Source organism: Danio rerio, chromosome 12 (genome assembly GCF_052040795.2).
Source record: "Danio rerio strain M-AB ecotype USA chromosome 12, GRCz13ab, whole genome shotgun sequence".
NCBI classification, from domain to species: domain Eukaryota; kingdom Metazoa; phylum Chordata; class Actinopteri; order Cypriniformes; family Danionidae; genus Danio; species Danio rerio.
The window spans coordinates 8,640,741-8,659,793 of record NC_141032.1 but is presented as its reverse complement, the minus strand read 5'-3'; the positions used below and the strand labels follow the sequence as shown (position 1 = coordinate 8,659,793).

General features: G+C 34.1%; 1 protein-coding gene across 2 annotated transcripts in view; it reads left to right on the top strand.

Annotated features, from left to right (window-relative positions):
- Window positions 1-4,992, top strand: part of tmem26b (transmembrane protein 26b) — an 87,119-nt gene extending 82,127 nt beyond the window's left edge. For both annotated transcript variants that reach the window (XM_087274513.2, NM_001114592.1), the window contains 3 exon segments: window positions 1,798-2,006; window positions 4,303-4,382; window positions 4,508-4,992. In XM_087274513.2, coding sequence (XP_087130639.1) covers window positions 1,798-2,006; window positions 4,303-4,382; window positions 4,508-4,761 — 543 coding nt within the window. In that variant the 3' untranslated portion in view covers window positions 4,762-4,992.
- The last annotated feature ends 14,061 nt before the right edge of the window (window positions 4,993-19,053 follow it).

Genomic DNA, 19,053 nt, shown 5'->3' with positions numbered 1-19,053 from the left:
TATAGTAAATTTTTATTCTGAACCCTTGTGTGTTAGTGGGGATGTTTTCATCCACTCTGGGGTGATTTTTAGTCCTAATTTGGCCACAATATTTTCTGTGTTTCAGCAAGTGGAATGCTTTTTGGTGACAAATCATATTTTGACACATATATTTTGGGATTATTAAAAAACAAAACCTTAACAATACACTCTGAGCAAATTTACTTCCCATTTGTTATGTTGGTGGCTGTTTTTGCCCCATTGACTTCCATTAAATGACATTTTTTGATTGCAAAGCCATGACACCATCATCGTTGTTGGTGTTTTTCCTTGTTGGAAAGAGGTCAAATTTGTATTTTTTTTTTTCTGTTGATCGTTAGTTGCAGTGCAAAACGTTTCTGTCTTTTATAGGGAGTAGTGTGTGATAGAGTGTAAGAGATATGTCTGAGAAAATCAAAATAAGGACTCTCAGAACACAGTAAACATACAGATGGACGCAACGGCAGCCATATGGCACCAGACTGCACACCACACACCAGCTGATTGGTGAAGAGAAGACAGAGTGATGAAGCCAGTAATGATATGGGGTTGGTTCGGAGCCCATGAGGAACAGAGGCCGGGGTAAACCCCTACCTATTCTTTTTGAAGGACATCCTGGGAATTTTAATGATCACAGAGAGTCAGGATATCGGTTTAATGCCTTATCCAAAAGACGGCCCCTTTACTACATGTGGGCATTTAGACCCACAAAGACCACAGTTTGAGTTCCCCCTGCTGGCCTCACTAGCACCACTTTCGGCAGCAAGCTAGTTTTCCCATGCGGTCTCCCATCCAGGGACTGACTGGACACAACCCTGCTTATCTTCAGTGGGCGACCATGTGAGAGTTGCAGATAGCTAGATGACATGATTCACCAATCAGATGATTCCTAATACACCATAAATAACCAGAATTTTCATACCTCAGTCACCTTCCTCCTGATATCCCCCCTTCCACATCTACTCCTCCTCTCTTTTCCTAGATAGGGTGACACAGCAGCTCAGTGATAAGCATTGTTGGATCAACGCCTTACTAGGCCAGTTGGCGTTTCTATGCTAAATTTACATGTTCTCCTCGTGCATGCATGGGTTTCCCTCAGGTTCCCCAGTTTCCTTCCAGTTCACAGACATGCAACATTTGAATTGATTAAACCAAATTAGCAACATAGATGAGCTCTTAGTCAGCAGTATTTCTCTCCATAGCAATCCCAAAAGTCATGACTAATCCAGGGGAGTTCTCGAGACCTACCTAAACTCAAACTCCCCTCTCGCCCATCAACTGAAGGGAGCCCCGGGCTTGAGGATCTTCTATGCTTAGGGCTCTCTCCCGGATAATGGTGTCAAATGATCATCAACAGTACAAATGACACATTTTACCTCTTCGCAACAGGTAAACCCCCCAACAATCAAGACTGCCAGATTATATTCTGTCATGATTTTGCAGTCCAAAAATGTCATTATAATGGAAGTCAATGGGGCAAAAACAGCCCCAACGTAAACAAAAGGGTTGTCTATTTAAATAATACACAAGGGGTGTAAAAAAAAGTTGCATTTTGAAAATCATGGTATATTTTACAGTAAAGATATACATATATTTCCGTAAATCCATATAATCAGAATCAGAAGTATATACAGAATCAGAAGTATTACAGCAATATAAATGGTTCTGTAAATCTAAATGCACTATTTCGGCTGTAATTGATTTACAGTAAGTTACTGTAGATTTTACAGGAAATTGTTAACAGTGTGCTCATGTATTCACTTTGTGGTGGTATTTTAGGATCCTCTGAAATTACTGTCAACGGTTTGTGCCAATGACTGGATCCTGGCTCTTCAACAAATCGTTCTGATTCTGCTAATAGTGGGAAAATGGATGCTACCGATCGCTGGAGGCGTCACGAGAGATGAAATGTCCCAGTTGTTGCTCATATTTGTGGGCACAGCTGCTGATATCCTCGAGTTTATCAGTGAAACGCTGTCTGATGTGAAGTAAGTATTGATTGAGACCACACATCAAAAAAGAGAAAACCAGCATACTCTGCATTTATTTAACTTTTCTTATGGATGTTTTGGAGGAGAGGCCAAGGGAGCATGCATAAACATACCATTGATCTTGTCAACAAAAAAAGTAGACAACAAGAAATGACTTGTTTTTTTTTTTTTGTTTTTTTTACAAGAGATACAGTAGTTTACCCCCCTCTATCATTATCATTATTTACTCTTCCTCCACTTGTTCCAAACCCTGTTGAAGTTTCTGGTCACACTTTATTTTGATGGTCCGTTTGTTGAATTTAAGTTACATTGTATCTAAGTGCCAACTAATTCTCATTCGATTATAAGTAGACTGTTAGGTTGGGATTAGGGTTGGGGTTAGTGCAAGTTGACATGTATTTGCAAAGTTTCTCATAGTCAGTTAAATGTCTGTTGAAGGAGCAGGATCAACACTTATTAAGCAGACAGTCTGCTAATACTCAAATGGACCATCAAAATAAAGTGTTTTCGAGTTTCTTTCTTCTTTTTAACACAAAAGAAGTTATTTTAAAGAATGATGGAAATATAGCCATTGATCTCTATTGTATTTTTTCTTCCTACTACACTCAACTTGATTGTTTTATGTTCAATCCACTTAAGTTTGTAAATAAAATGAACTTAATTTAACGTAATCAATTTATGTTGACAACATGAAGAAATTGTATGTAACCCAGTATTTTTTACAGTGTATACAGAGGGGCCATCCTTTCCAACATTTTTCAAAATATCTTATGTGTTCATCTTTGTTTTCAGTGTTGTTGTGGATCTCTATTCCCTATTTGACAAAACTGAAACCATTTTGCTCCCTAAAATTAAACTAAATCTTAACTGAAATAAAATAGAGGCAATTTTATTTTAGTTTTATCCAGCTGTCAAAGTAAATAAAGCTAAGAAATTTTAAATAATAATTATTACACAACTATTTAGACTTGAAAAAAAAAAACAGTAAAACCTTTAAGCTATCAGCTCCATCTAGTGCAGAGATGCCCAAAGTAGGGCCCGCGGGCCAAAGTTGGTCCATTGTAACTTTTGATTTGGCCCACCATCCCATCTGAGAAGAGAGTGAGAATGATGAAGAGGGTTGGGACGAATGCCTTTAAAAGAGGTTATTTCTAATTTGGCATAACGCTTTTTTCTTTGTTTGTTTTATTGCTGAGCTATTTTTTATTTTTTTATTAATGTCACTTGACGCATAGAGAACTATGCAGAAGACATTGGTTAGCAAATCAAGGCAAAAACTAGTATAACTCCATTCTGTTATACCTGAGATTTGTTTTTGTTTTTACTGTAATAACTTCACTGTAAAATGTAAAAAATATATGCTGTATTAGTTATAGTTAATATAAAGCAACATTTTCTAAATAAATTAGGAATTTACCCATGGCAAATATATTGACCTTCGGCTGACTAGCCTCAATCAAGTTTGGTTTTTGTCCCTTGTTAAGAAAAAGTTTCAGTTCTCTGATATAGTAGCTTTGTAAAATAAAATAAAAAATTAAAACATGAATTATTATTAAAATATATTTAAAAAGTATCTAAGTGGTGCAAAAATAATGCTATCATCGCTCCTTCAGCCATTGAATTAGAATCACTTAGAGACTTTCTGTATTTTATAAATACTTTATGTAATTTCATGGTAAGCTAAAATAAAACAACATACCAGTAGTGTTATAAATATCCATATTAAAAAAAAAAACATGCATTTTAATATTATACAATTTAAAATACTTTTTTCAGTGCAATCTTAATGTATTACTCTCTAAAACCCAACTGTTAACTTTATCAAATGAAATGAGTGTACTTAACTCAAAATTGACTGAAAGTTAATTCTACTCATTTGAAAAGAGTTTTGAAGTCAGTGTTGAAGGTAATGTGTTAATTAAATACCTCATTACGTTAACTTACAGTAAATGGAGTAAGTTCACAGTACCCATATAGATTAGTTGTTTAAATCAAATAGTTTGTAGCAATCAGTTTCCTCAAGTGATTTGAGTTGCCTTAACTTATTGGGTTTTACAGTACTTTGTTGGTTTGAGTTCTCTTAATTTATTGGGTTTTACTGGGCTCAAATTGCTTCCTTTACTTAAATGCATTAAGTTCAAATCACTCATTAGGATTAGTTTTTGAACTTAAATGGTTTGTTGCAATCTGTTTCCTTAAATGGTTTGAGTTACCTTAACTTACAGGGTTTTTCAGTGCAAAAATCTGCCTTAATCGTAAAAGTTTAATTCTGTGGTGTTTTTATTTTTTATAGCGAGGAGAGTCTGTCATTTGTGTGTGTTATTCTTGCGGTCTGGACATTGAGCATGCTACAGTTTCCACTGCATTTCTCAGGTCTGTATATCCCTCCACAGTTGTTATTTAAGGGCCAAAAATATAATTTATTAATTTTGACATTTAAACAGAATCCAAAGTATAATCATAAGTGTTACAACACTGTATTTGTTCATTGGCATTAGTGGTGAACACCAGAGCAGAAGATGTTTCTGAAAGCCAGGATGGCTCGCTGTACTCAAGGTACAGGACTGATATATGGAACATTGGTGGAAGTCTATTTCTTCAGGACGGGCCCTTCTTTGTTGTCCGACTTACAGTTATGATGGTTTTTTCCAACTTTCATCAGATGCTGGTGTTTTTTACCCTTAAAAACTTTCTGGTAGTGATGCTTAACATCTACAGGCTGTGGGTGATTTGGATTGATAGCAAATCGTAACGTGTTTGAACAGAATCTCGTCTGAGCTAAAACAAACAAAGCAAAACAGTGATGATTCATTGGGAGTAACGTTTTTTTAGAACTGACATGGTGCCAGTTACAGAGAAAAGTGTATTTTCGTTAAGCAATTTGACTTGGACAAGGATCAACAATGCATGCATACATGTTATATTATTAAGAAGGCTGTGAAATCTAACACATAATAATAATTAAATGTAGTTTGTAAATATAGCATGTTTCATTCTTGAATCATTGAGTCTATGTGTTTTACTTGAGTATTTATATTTATTCAATTTTTAAATTAATTTCACCAATATTATTGTGATATAATAATAGTGATATTAAAAGGTTTATATGATTTATATGATCAAATCCATTCTTTCCTTTCAAGATCTGGAAAAGGTCATACATGCTTTTATCACGTCCTGCCTAGACTATTGCAATTCTTTATATGTTGGTCTCCCCCAATCCTCATTGGCACGGTTGCAGTTGGTTCAAAATGCGGCAGCTAGACTTTTAACAGGCACCAAAAAACATGCTCATATCTCACCAGTTTTAGCATCCCTTCATTGGCTTCCTGTTAATTTTAGAATTCAGTTCAAGATTTTACTTATTGTTTTTAAAGCACTGAATGGGCAAGCACCTTCTTATATATCAGAGCTTATTAACTTACAGTCAACTCCTCGGTCTCTTAGGTCCTCAAATAAAATTTTACTTCAAGTTCCTCGGTCACGATTTAAACTGAAAGGGGATAGAGCCTTTGCAGTCGCTGCTCCTCGTTTGTGGAACCAGCTACCACCAGATATTACAAGTGCTTCTTCTCTCTCTATTTTTAAGTCCAGACTTAAGACACATTTTTATTCTATTGCATTCCCAGGCTTTTAATCTTTATTGTGGTTGTTGCTGTAATACTTTTATTCCTATTATTACTTTTATTGTTATCTTTTACTCTTTTAGAGTGTGTGCTATGGTTTTGTTCAGCACTTTGGTCAGTGCCAAACTGAAGTAAATGTGCTTTATAAATAAACTTTAATTACTTACTTACTATTTATTTATTTGTAAAGTAATCTTTTCTGTCTTTTAGTAGATATATAATATTAGTGACTTAGGTTTACCAATTAAGTGGATCTAATTGAATTTGCATTGTAAACATTAAAAATAATAAAAGTTAAAAATGTATTGTTTTTATTTCATAAATTAAGTTTTTAGTTATACTCCTAAAATCATTCCGCATAAATCCGCAGAATTATGTCTGGCCCTAAGATAATTCAATGAGTAAATCCATGAATCATTCAGGCACTATTTTAGAAAACCCCATTTGTTGACTCTGTCGAATGAAACATGGTTCTGCTGCGGTTTCGTTTATAACTATTTTCGTTGACGCTGTGGACCAAAACCAAAGTATCTTGCAGCAATACTGTGACTGAAATGTAAGTTAACCATTATTAAATTCTACTCTGTTTTACTTGTGATGTTCTCTCGATACTCGCTAAGCTGACGCATGTTAGCTTGTGAATGTTTACATGCTTCTTCGCGCCTAATTTGGCGAACTCGAGTAATATTTTTAAACATTCAGAGACTTATTCATAGGCCATTTGTCGACCATGGTAAAATGTTATGGTACAAAATGTGTATTTTGAGCATTTTTCAGTCTGATAGAGTTAAACCAGTTCTTTAATACCTACATTTTTTCCTTTTTTTCAAGCACTTTTGTGGCCAGAGAGTTTTCTTTCCTCATTGTCAGATCACAGCTCTTGGCCATGGTTTATTTACTACAGTAAGTGTGGTGTTGAATTGTGAACCTGAAATGTATGCTGAGGTTGCAGTAAGGTTTCCTTCCATTCACATCATGTTTGTGCACTTTGACCCCCTGTAACGTTAGCAATATTACCACGTTCTCTGCAGAAAGCTTTGTTTTGTGTTTCTAAGTCTCTCAGTATTTTATTCAATGCTGTCCTTTTCCGTTTGTCATTAATTCATTACCCTTCGGCTTAGACCCTTCATTCTTCAGGGGTTGCCACAGTGGAATGAACCAACTACTTATTCAGCATATGCTTTACACAGCAGATACTTTTCCAGCTGAATCCAGTAATGGGAAACATCCACACTCACACATATACACTACTACAGCCTACTAGTTTATTCAATTAACCTATAGCGCATGTCTTTGGCATGTGAGGGAAACCGTAGCACCCCAGAGGAAACCCATGCAAACACGGGAGAACATGCAAACTCCACACAGAAATGCCAACTGACCTTGCCGGGACTCGAACCAGCAACCTTCTTGCTGTGAGGCGACAGTGTTAACCACTGAGACACCATGTCATCAACTTTCAGTTTTTAAAAATAATTATTTTTATTATCATTAGTAGCAGTTTTTTTAATTAATTTATTTATTTGATCAAAATATATCACTCAAGTGTTAACAAACTCTCATGAGTATCTTTATTCGGTTGAACACAAATTTTGAAGAATGCTGAAAACCGGTAACCATTGACATATTGAAAAAACTAATATATGCAAGTCAATGGTTACCGATTTTATGTTTATGATTTTTTTTATATTTTATGTTTATGTTTTTTTATATTTTATGTTTATGATTTTTTTATATTTTATGTTTATGATTTTAAAAAGAAACACATTTTTTTTCTAAGATTCATCAAATCTATGAACATGTTTGTGTCATGTAGTCTTCATAAAAACAAGTTTTTAGCGGAGACCTGTTCATCATTTACTTGAAAGTTTAAAATTAATTGTATTGTTAATTTTTGTCATACTGTATCTATAACGCATGCCAATTTTTAAAGGGGCTTTTAGTATCTGATTGGGTGCTCTTAAAATATTAATTTCCAATTTAAATAAGTGGTTCCCAAGGTGGGTATTGGGACCCCCTGGGGGGTCGCGGAACAATGAGTGAGGGTCGCTTGGTGATTAAAATAGTAGAATTAACCTACAGAAGGAAAACATTAATGGTTAAAAAAAAAAGCAAATAAGAGTCATCAGCCTTACGATTTTTTGGCAACCCTGAGTGATTACATTATATTAAAGACACAACAATAGTGTCAGATGCAGCAGATTGATTTTTTTTTTTTTTGGCACCAGGTTGACCTTTCTGAAACCTTTACAGCACTCGCGTATATTAAACATAAATTCAGGCCACAACTAAACATGGAGGATGGTCTCCGAGTCCCAGTCTCCAAAATTAAACGACAAATAAAGACTTGGACCTGTTGTAATGTTTGCACAGTTGTGTGTAAGCTTTATATATTTTTTACCCCCTCAGAGGATATTGGGGGTCGCCAGTAACTGGCAGTGTTATTTTGGGGGTCGCGAATTAAAAAGTTTGGGAACCCCTGATTTAAATAATGTAAGAAATGTATTTTTTTACCAAGACATTTCCACTGTCATTAAGGAATGCAAAATGTCACATTCATATAGTATTGCCCTTTTAACATTTTAAACGCTTTTGTGAGAATAAAATGTCAGAATATATACAGACGCTGTAAATAAATGTCAGCAGATATACAGTACAATAATGGCCAAAATGTTTAAACGCCTGCCATATTTAGAGGGATATTTCACATATAAAAATGAAAGCAAAGCCTTGAGTTTCTTTCCATGTTGAACACAAATGAAGATATTTTGAAGAATGCTGGTTGGTGGCACGTTTACATGGACATCAGTAATGGAATTATTTGCCTTAATCTGAATAAGACAATAATATGATTAAGGTGTTTACATGAGTTGCTTTTTAGATGTTCTTTTCAAGATCCTGTTTTACATGTCATAGCACATAATTCGATTAATTTCATTGCGTCAGCGAGCTATTCAAGTTTTCTGTGGAGTTTCATGTAATTTGAGGTGTTTCATTTTTAATTTGTCGCCTTTGACTGCAGTTTGGCACTTTCACTTTCATTTGGAAATATTTCATGTTTGCCTCCATTGAATGCAACTATGAATTGCTGGAAGAGTGTTGTTTTAATAGAATTTGATATCGCACGCCGTATGGGGAAAAAATCCTCTGCGATTCACGATGCATGTGTCTGGGGTCCTTCTCTGACTTTTTAGGTGCAGAGAATAGTGTCAAACAACCGTATATATAGACTATCCTGACACAAAATGATCGTACATGATGGCAATAATGATGGGTTGTGGCTGGAAGGGCATCCGCTGTGTAAAAACATATGCTGGATAAGTTGGTGGTTAATAACGCTGTGGCTACCCCAGATTAATGTAGGGATTAAGCCGGAAAGAAAATGAATGACAGCAATAGTTTTATTGTGTTTACATGTCTGTACAACACTTTAATAATGCGACTAAAATCGGCATACTCCACATGTCTTAATTAGATTTCTGTTTGGTTCGATTATGACCTAATCGGATTTAATTCATCAAAAATCGCTGTTTACATGGTCTACTCTTAATCAGAGTATTGTCTTAATTGGATTATTGGTGTCCATGTAAACCTAATTGACTTTATTAGTATTTTTCTCCCTTCTATAGTCAATGGGTGCCAACAATCAGCATTCTTCAAAGTATCTTATTTTGTGTTCAACAGAAGAAAGGAACCTTTAAAGATTTAAAACAACAGGAGGGGAAATAATTTGTGAGGTCATCTTTGGGTGAACTATCTCTTTTTTGCAGAATTTGTCATTATAATACCCATATGATATCTACAAAGGCATCATGTTCTACAAATAATATGATTGAGCCGTCATAAATATATTTAGGTCATTTTCTTTACACAAACACACTGTATTTATGCCAAATAAAATAAAATTAATAGTATATTTTAAAAATAAAAAGTACAATTAAATTTGTAAAAGAAATTATTTATGGAGATGACTAAAAACTGGTTATTGTTATAATTATAATTATAAAAAACTTTCTGCTGACATAAAATTGTTTTGTAGGAAAATATTAAACTATACAAATTAAAAACCACAATTAATTATCATTTTGCTGCTGCACACATTACATTTTAGTGGGTGTCTTCAGTAAATCATAATAAAATATATAATAATCCCAAGTTAATAGGACACGGTGTAATATGAAGGTCCGTGTATCATCCGTTCATTTGATTATTCCTTTTATTACGGAAAACGAAACATCAGAAAAACGATGAATATTTCGTTTTTCTGTTTATTCTGTAGGCAGAAAAAACGGAAACTCATCTGTTATTCTGCTTATTAACTTAAAACGAAATATTAAAACAAACACAAAACCAAAACGAAATAATGAGTCAAAAAATGGTCCGTGTACGGTCCGTGTACGTTTTGTTCATTTGTTTTCCATTTTCAAACGGAATAAAGGAAATGGAGAAAACGGCCGTTTTTCCGTTTTTCCTTTTGCTCACGAGAAAACGAAAAAACGAGATTTTGGCTGGATTTTCGTTTTTTGGTTTAGGGTAGGAAAACGGATAAACGACTTTAAAATTCATTTTACACATGTAGGCGGTGCTGAAACGCCCACTTTCCTCTAACTGGTTAACCAAATCTGCGCTCGTGACGTCGTCCTCAAAATAAAAGCCTTACACGCAGGCTTTTAATTATTATTATTTAATTATATATATAAACAAAGTTTACATATTCTATCATTTGAACCACACACAGTTAGCAGGCTTACATTCATTGCGTATGTATAAATTAAATTAAAACGTAAATCAGCAGTATTCTTAGACATTTGTCATTAAAATAAGGTCATAGTTCACTGCCAAGCTTCTTGCTGCTGTGCACCTGATGCTGAGCAAAGAAAGCCATTTCCGAGCAGCACCTGGTTTGCATGATTGTTTCAGAGCAAGGGCTTTATAATAATAATAGTAATAATAATAATAATAATAATAATTATTATTATTATTATTATTATTATCAGTTACTAGTGTTTTTATTGTTTGGTGTTTTTTTTTTTTTCTTTTTAATAGTTGTTAGCAGAACCAGAATAAGAACACTTTGGGCCCTGCTATAAAAACAAAGGGTACCATTTGTTTTCATTTATTTCTTCCTATTTTAATTATATATTGTAATTATTTATTTGATAATTAATACTATTTTATTGCAACGCCAAAGTAGTTTTTATTATTAAATTTGCTGTTATTGTAGGCTAGATGGCAGGCTTTAAATATTTTAAATAACATTTACTCATAACCTTACTAATTCGAGAGCTGAACCTAAAAAAGTTTAAGTGCAATAAGCCTGTACAATAAAGGGAGCCGCAATGCATATTTCTAGCGCATTCTTTCACTCAACAATTATTGCTGGAATAATGAAATAAATTTCAAATTAACTAATTAAACACATTATAGTTGATAAAAAAATTGTGTCTAGTAGTTCCGACAAAAAGATGAGCTCGCTACATGTGCGTTGCGCTAATAATTTGACATTTGCTCTTCTTAAGAAAGTGCTACAGCGGGCCCTGCTATTTCACATATAAGGTTAGTGATACGTATTTTAAATTAGTATTGCACATTATTCATTCATTTTCTTGTCGGCTTAGTCCCTTTATTAATCTGGGGTCGCCACAGCGGAATGAACCGCCAACTTATTTAGCAAGTTTTTACGCAGCGGATGCCCTTCCAGCCACAACCCATCTCTGGGAAACATCCACACATACACACACACTTATACAGAACGGACAATTTAGCCTACCCAATTCACCTGTACCGCATGTCTTTGGACTGTGGGTAAAACCGGAGCACCCGGAGGAAACCCACGCGAACGCACTACACTACTGAATTAGACACACAATCTCAAAAAAAAACTTGATGCTTATTTACATTATCTAAAGTCATTTCTTACGAGGTAGGATCTGTTGTTGTATTATATATTTTCGTTTTAATATGCAAATAATTTTCTTTAATTTGTAATAGGCCTATTGTCCCTCATTGCATAAAATAACCAGCCTTTGTATTCAATATGTTTGTAAATTGTTTATCCAGTTTGACGCAAGCTAAACAACATTTTGGCCTGTTTTGCTTATTAAATGAGTGATTTTCACGGAGAAACAAATCATCCATCCACACAGTTTTGTATAGGACCTGTGTGAACAAAAATATACACTTCATCATAGCCTATAGGAAAATGTATCTGTTTAGAACCAATTTTGTGTTGTATAACTAAAAATATTAAAAATACAATAAAAAAAAAAGGAATAACATTTGAAGTGCAATGCTTCAAAGATCCAATACGCTGCATGCAGAGCCAAAACAAAAACTGGTTTGTTTGTTTAATAAAATAATAATATGAAATTAAAGTGAAATATTCATAGTTCCATAACCTGTATTATAACTGTAGTCACCCTGACAAATCATCCTTTGCGCCGGTCAGTTTCACCTTTAATCAAGAATGTGCCAGAACCAAATGAGAATATTTACAGATTACCTCGGAATGAGACCTCGGTCTGTGAAGGATGCAGAACACAGAAACTCGCTGAGAATGGAGATGCATGTTAGATGTTTTATATCCCTTTAGATATTGTAAATAAACAAGTTTTTATAGAGATTGTGTCATGTCTTTTCTTTGACGCACGCGCTGAACAGCCCCGAAAAGGCGCCTTTATTTAGCCTGTAGCCTAAATAATAGTTTAGATTTTATAACATATAATGTTCCATTACTTTAAATGTATAATGTTTTTTAATATTTATGGATTATATAAAATATATAGTTTATATAAATGCGCTCTGATCATTCAAGGATCATAATGCGTTGCATATTCTTCTTATTCTTCATTAGGCTTGATCCGTAAATTGTGTATTTTATAAACTGATCGTTTATAAGGACTAAGCTATTAATAAAATTCCTCGAATGGAAAAGTCTTGATTAAAGAAAAAGATAACTTAATTTGACATATGCATATAGTGCGCTTATTTCTGCGCGCATCGCGCGCTTTACCGAATTACCTTTTTTATTTTTTATGGACTATAAATGCATCTGGCAGCACCGAAAAGAGCAAATGCCAAGTTATTAGTGCAGCGCACAGACAGCTAGCTCGTCTAGTCTGAACCAGGGGTTTTCAAACTATTTATTGCACATCCACCGATCCCATTGCATTTTATTTAGGATAAACCACTTATTTGAAATTAATTAATTAAAAGGTGCGTACTCTCCAATACACCACTGAATTATAGTGTCATAATATTTAATAATTATAATTAACATAGACACCTGACCTCCATTTAATAAACAATTTATTTGCCATACTCTGTTAATTTGAAGTTTAAAGTTTAAATCATTTATGTTAAACTTAAATTATTTAAAAACTTAAAAAGACTTAAATTTAGTCATTTAAGACATTTTAGGTCATAAGTTTACATACATTGACCGTTGCATTTAGTAGGCCTATTCTGGTCTAAATAAGCTTTTTGCATCTTAGGTGTTTACACACACAAATTAAGCAGTTTATACGTACATTTAATGTTACTTTGAAATTACTTTTGATGCAATAAATAATCCTAAATAGTTGAAAGTGTTAACATATTCTTGAAATGTAGTTATTTTATAACTATGAAATTTATTACTAAACAAAGTGAATCATTATGAATTTGCCAAGAAATAATCCACTTTACCACTGTAAAGCAATGCCCCACACTCACTAGAACGGTAGAACCTGGACTGTATGATATGTTCTGTATGTAAAATAGAGAAAATAAGCAAGATGCTCAGTCTCATGCAGCCTTAGTGAAATATAGCGCGTCACAATGAACTAAAAATAAAACCACCCTTGAAATGCTGGCGATCTTAATTTTTTCAGCCTACACTGACTGAGAATAATGTTGCACTATTTTATTAACAAATAATTAGAATGTTTTTTTCCCTTCAACTCATTCATCATTACTTTTGCCTGTGCAAGTTTTTTGCGCGCGCTTGAGCGCGAAGGCATCTATTTTCAGGTGCAAGATGCCACTTTGGGTGGCACCAGCACACTCTGCCACACCTGTGGCTATGTCCCTGCTACAATAATAATAATAACAACAACGACAAAATAATAACAAAAAATAATAATAATAAGACAGGCCTACTTTGACGTTGCAATAAAAAAGTATTAATTATCAAATAAATATTTACAATAGGCTAAAGGCATATATTAAATTAAAATAGGAGAAAATCCAATAGAAACAAATGGTACCATTTATTATAGCCCCATGCAGGGTCCAATGTGTTCTTACAACCATTGAATAACTAAGTAAATAATAATAATAACAATACTAATATTAATAGGCCTAATAATAATAATAATAGGCCTAATAATAATAATAATAATAAATTATTATTTTATACAGAGTAGGCTATTATTTAGGCCTACAATAGCTCTGAAACAATCAAGTAAACCAGGTGCTGCTCGGAAATGGCTTTCTTTGCTCAGCATCAGGTGCACAGCAGCAAGAAGCTTGGCAGTGAACTATGACCTTATTTTAATGACAAATGTCTAAGAATACTGCTGATTTACGTTTTAATTTAATTTATACATACGCAATGAATGTAAGCCTGCTAACTGTGTGTGGTTCAAATGATAGAATATGTAAACTTTGTTTATATATATAATTAAATAATAATAATTAAAAGCCTGCGTGTAAGGCTTTTATTTTGAGGACGACGTCACGAGCGCAGATTTGGTTAACCAGTTAGAGGAAAGTGGGCGTTTCAGCACCGCCTACATTTGTAAAATGAATTTAAAGTCGTTTATCCGTTTTCCTACCCTAAACCAAAGAACGAAAATCCAGCCAAAATCTCGTTTTTTCGTTTTCTCGTGAGCAAAAGGAAAAACGGAAAAACGGCCGTTTTCTCCATTTCCTTTATTCCGTTTGAAAATGGAAAACAAATGAACAAAACGTACACGGACCGTACACGGACCATTTTTTGACTCATTGTTTCGTTTTGGTTTTGTGTTTGTTTTAATATTTCGTTTTAAGTTAATAAGCAGAATAACAGATGAGTTTCCGTTTTTTCTGCCTACAGAATAAACAGAAAAACGAAATATTCATCGTTTTTCTGATGTTTCGTTTTCCGTAATAAAAGGAATAATCAAATGAACGGATGATACACGGACCTATGAAAAAGCTGTATTATGTTATTGCTTTAAAATGTATTTTTGAGTGTCTAATATTAGACATCCACCAGAGGGCATCATACGATAAACCTAAAGAGCAACAGAAGTAGGACATTTGCATACAACAAATTAACATGCTTATGTTTGTTTCACTTAACTCCAAGCAAAATATTCATAGCCTAATTTCTAATTAAATTACACGACAGTGATTCTAAGTAATAATAATCTTCTTATTAATACTTTTTCCTTTTTTTATTCAATGGATTGAGAGATATTACACTCTAAAAAAAATATTGTTTAGACAAACCAAAAAAATAAATAACGCAACAGTTTGCATTAATATATTGAAGTTATGACAACATCTAACAAAATTAAATTCAGACAACAAACTTTATGTTAGCTAAATATTTTCCTCTTAAATCAGAGGCATTTTTACATAGCAAAAACCTCAAATCTATGAGTTGAGTACTAAAAAATGTTGTTTCAATTAGTTTTTTATTTTAAAATTGAAAACAAATCCAGCGTTGTGTACTTAATTACATGCACAAGTTTAGAACCCCAAATACATTAAGTAGCCGAAATTGTTAATTTTGTGGTTTGTTTTCAAATGCTTGTAAGAACAACATTTTTGTTATTCAGTAATTTTTTTTTTTAATAAACCACAGGTTTTCTTTGTTTTACAAAACAAAAACATGTACTGTCCCATATTATCAGTGTAAAAAATAACAAAAAACATCAGTGTGTGGACTCAAAAATACAAAACAACTAAAATTATTGTGGAAAAATTTCTTTGGGTTGCTACAAATTAAATATTGTTTTAAAGTAACAGACAGATATATTTACCTTTAAGTTAGCCGCATTTTTAAATTGATGTACTTATCAATATTTTCCTGTTTTGAAAACTTAATAAAATTATTCTGGTAACTTAAAAGTTTTAATCTAATCAGGATTTTAGAATTTTTAAGTTACAATAATGCATTAAACCATGTAGTGGTTACAGACCTCTTGAGTTATTTTTTAGAGTGTAGTTTTGAAGCTAATTTGCTCTTTTGCATGCACTATAAACTTGTGATTTATGTATTTTGTTTGCTTGTTGGCATTTTGGGACCTTGATTATTTCTTCAACAACTTTTGATATTGATAATTGTAATAGTTTGAAATTATATATAATCTCAATTGGTTTTGTAAAATATGTTACAAAGCCCATCAATAAGCTTCCAGCACTTTTTCTGTTATTTTACGGACTTTTATATATTATTTGTAGTATTTTAGGCTACTAAAATGTATTGGTTAAACTGCAGAGTTAAATTTTTAACATCAAAGTTTGAAAGCGCAGAAATCCACATCCCATAATGCACTTCATAACTGTATATAAACAGAAAAAAAAAACTGTGAATCACACAATATGGACATTTTTTACATTACAATCTATTAGCATTAAAAAAAAATTAGGCAAACGTGACATGACGCTTGTTGATCTATTTATAAATCAATCAGCATCTTTAATATAAAATCTATCTATTTGTTTTATCATATCCCGAGTCTAACAGTGTTCTGGTACAATGACTGAATGCTAAAAATAAAAACAAGAAAAAATAAGAATTCATAGTTAAGGTCACAAAAAGTACAATTTCTTATACCTGAATGCTTTTAAACCTAAATGCAATCACAGGCATCAAAAACACATGCAAATCGTAAATCATAACACAAACTCAACACTGCACATCCTGCGATGACTAATTTGAATGATCACATCGCGATATCGATGCTTAACTTATATATTGTTATATATATAATTATATATTATATATATTGTTCAGAATTTCTTGACCCCTAGACCAAGGTCAATTGGATAAATCAAAACAGGCTCAGCTGTTAACCTACATATCAATTATAATTAGCCTAATAAAGTTACAATCAACAAAACGTCACAAATTCAAGGAAAAACAGTAAATTAATAGCCTTAATTGCATATACATTATTGATTGAATGCAATCATATCCTTGGCAAAGCTGAGCTAAAAATGAGAGCTAGCACCGATAATCTATCTGCTCTGATTACAAAGCCTGTATTAGTAACAGATAAGCAAGAATATAGCATCTATGAATAGAGCAGTGTGAATATCTATCGATTGTCCTGCTGTGACAGTAACTGAATATTTAAGGAGGCAGTGTCGACATGCTTCTTATAAATAGAGTTTCTCCATCAGTCTCCTTCTGTTCTCAGCTAACTATTCAACTATAAATTTAGATAAGAAAGAATTTAGCTATTGACTGCAAAGTAGACTTAGTATTTGACTTTTTGTGTCATATGTTCGGGATAAAGTGCATCCAGGAGGTTGCTATTATCGCAGAATAAGTCTGACAGGCCTATAAAAACCATTTTACAAGACTGAAATGGCCTATTCTGTGAAAACAGCCACCTTGGATGTATGTTATATTGCTTACTACATGGCTTCGTGCCACAAAATATAAAAATTAAACACAAAACATTGTTCTGAGATCGTTATTAAGACTTTGAACACTAAGAGAAACGAAACCGGCTGAGCAGACAGTGAACTGCGAATTATTTAGTCACAATGGCGCCAAACAGTAAAAAACACAAAGCTGACAGAAACCAAATCATTTTCATTCATTGATTTTCTTGTCGGCTTAGTCTCTTTATTAATCCGGGGTCACCACAGCGGAATGAACCGCCAACTTATCCAGCACACTTTTACGCAACGGATGCCCTTCCAGCCGCAACCCATCTCTGGGAAACATCCACACACACACACACACACACACACACGCTCATACACTATGGACAATTTAGCTTACCCAATTCACCTGTAGCGCATGTCTTTGGACTGTGGGGGAAACCGGAGCACCCGGAGTAAACCCACACGAACGCAGGAAGAACATGCAAACTCCACACAGAAACGCCAAATGAGCCGAGGCTCGAACCAGCGACCTTTTTGCTGTGAGGCGACAGCACTACCTACTGCCCCACTGCGTCGCCACCTAAACCATTTGAGTGAAGCTTATAAAGTGCTAATGATTTATTATTCATTTACAAGATGGCGCCAAACAGAAGAAAACATTGGCGTGACAGACAGAAAACAGATACAAATGAATGTGGATTCAAGTAGTCAACATTTGAAGTGGTTTTAAACTGTTTTTAAAAGACAAGAATGTTGTTCTGTAGTTTTTGGACAATTTCAATGAAAGGTTTTGATCCACTTTAAATGCTGACTACTTAATATAGATGTGAACGTTTTCAAGACTGTCAAGACGATTCAAAGTTCTCAGAGCGATTATTTAGTTTAGCGATTGTTAACTCGGAATAACATGTCACGACTGAGTAATTTTACAGATTTCAATTCAATTCATCCTTATTTCGACAGCGCTTCTACAATATAGATTGTGTCAAAGCAGCTTAACATAGAACATTTACATTTTGTCATTTAGCAGACGCTTTTATCCAAAGCGATTTACAAATGAGGACAAGGAAGTAATTTACACAACTATGATGCTGTGTTCACACCAGACGCGGAACGCGCGGATAAATCGCGATATTCGCGCGTAAATAGCCGTGTGAACATTTGAGGTAACTCGCTTCATTCGCGCGTCAAACCCCGCTTCATTCACGTGTGAAATTCACTTCAGAACAGACACGGATTCGCATGATGGGCAGGGCTTTCTGCCCCGTGACTCATAGCTAAATGGCTAACATGGATTTTATGAAGAAAATAACAGTGTTTATGTGCTTTATGAAGGATGATAAAGAGCGTTGATACGTTTTGGGCCGTGTCTGAGTCCACTACATCCTTTTAGAGGTGCATCCAGCTCTTTAAGCTCATAGACTCCTCCAGAAACTGAACCTGGCTGATGGAGGTTTTCAGCGGTGCTTCTGACTGAGCCCAGCCCAGTCTTCTTGGCGGTGTCTACTGGGGGATTTCCCCTGGTACACCGACAACATGCGATACGTCTTAATCACGCCCCAACAAGAGCAAGCTCCTGATTGGTTAACGCGCAAGAATGTCCGCTGAAGTTCAGATTTGCGAACTTGAGTGATTCACGCGAAACGCGCATTAAGCGCATCAAACGCGCAAAACGCTCAATTTGCGGGATGTCTATTCGTGCCTTTGCATTGACTTAACATGTAAATCACTCACGCTTGACGCGTATTCCGCTGTAGGCAAGTTTCGGGTATGTAAAGAGTAAGAAGCCAAACATTAGTAGTATTTTTATTTTATTTTTGTAATACAGT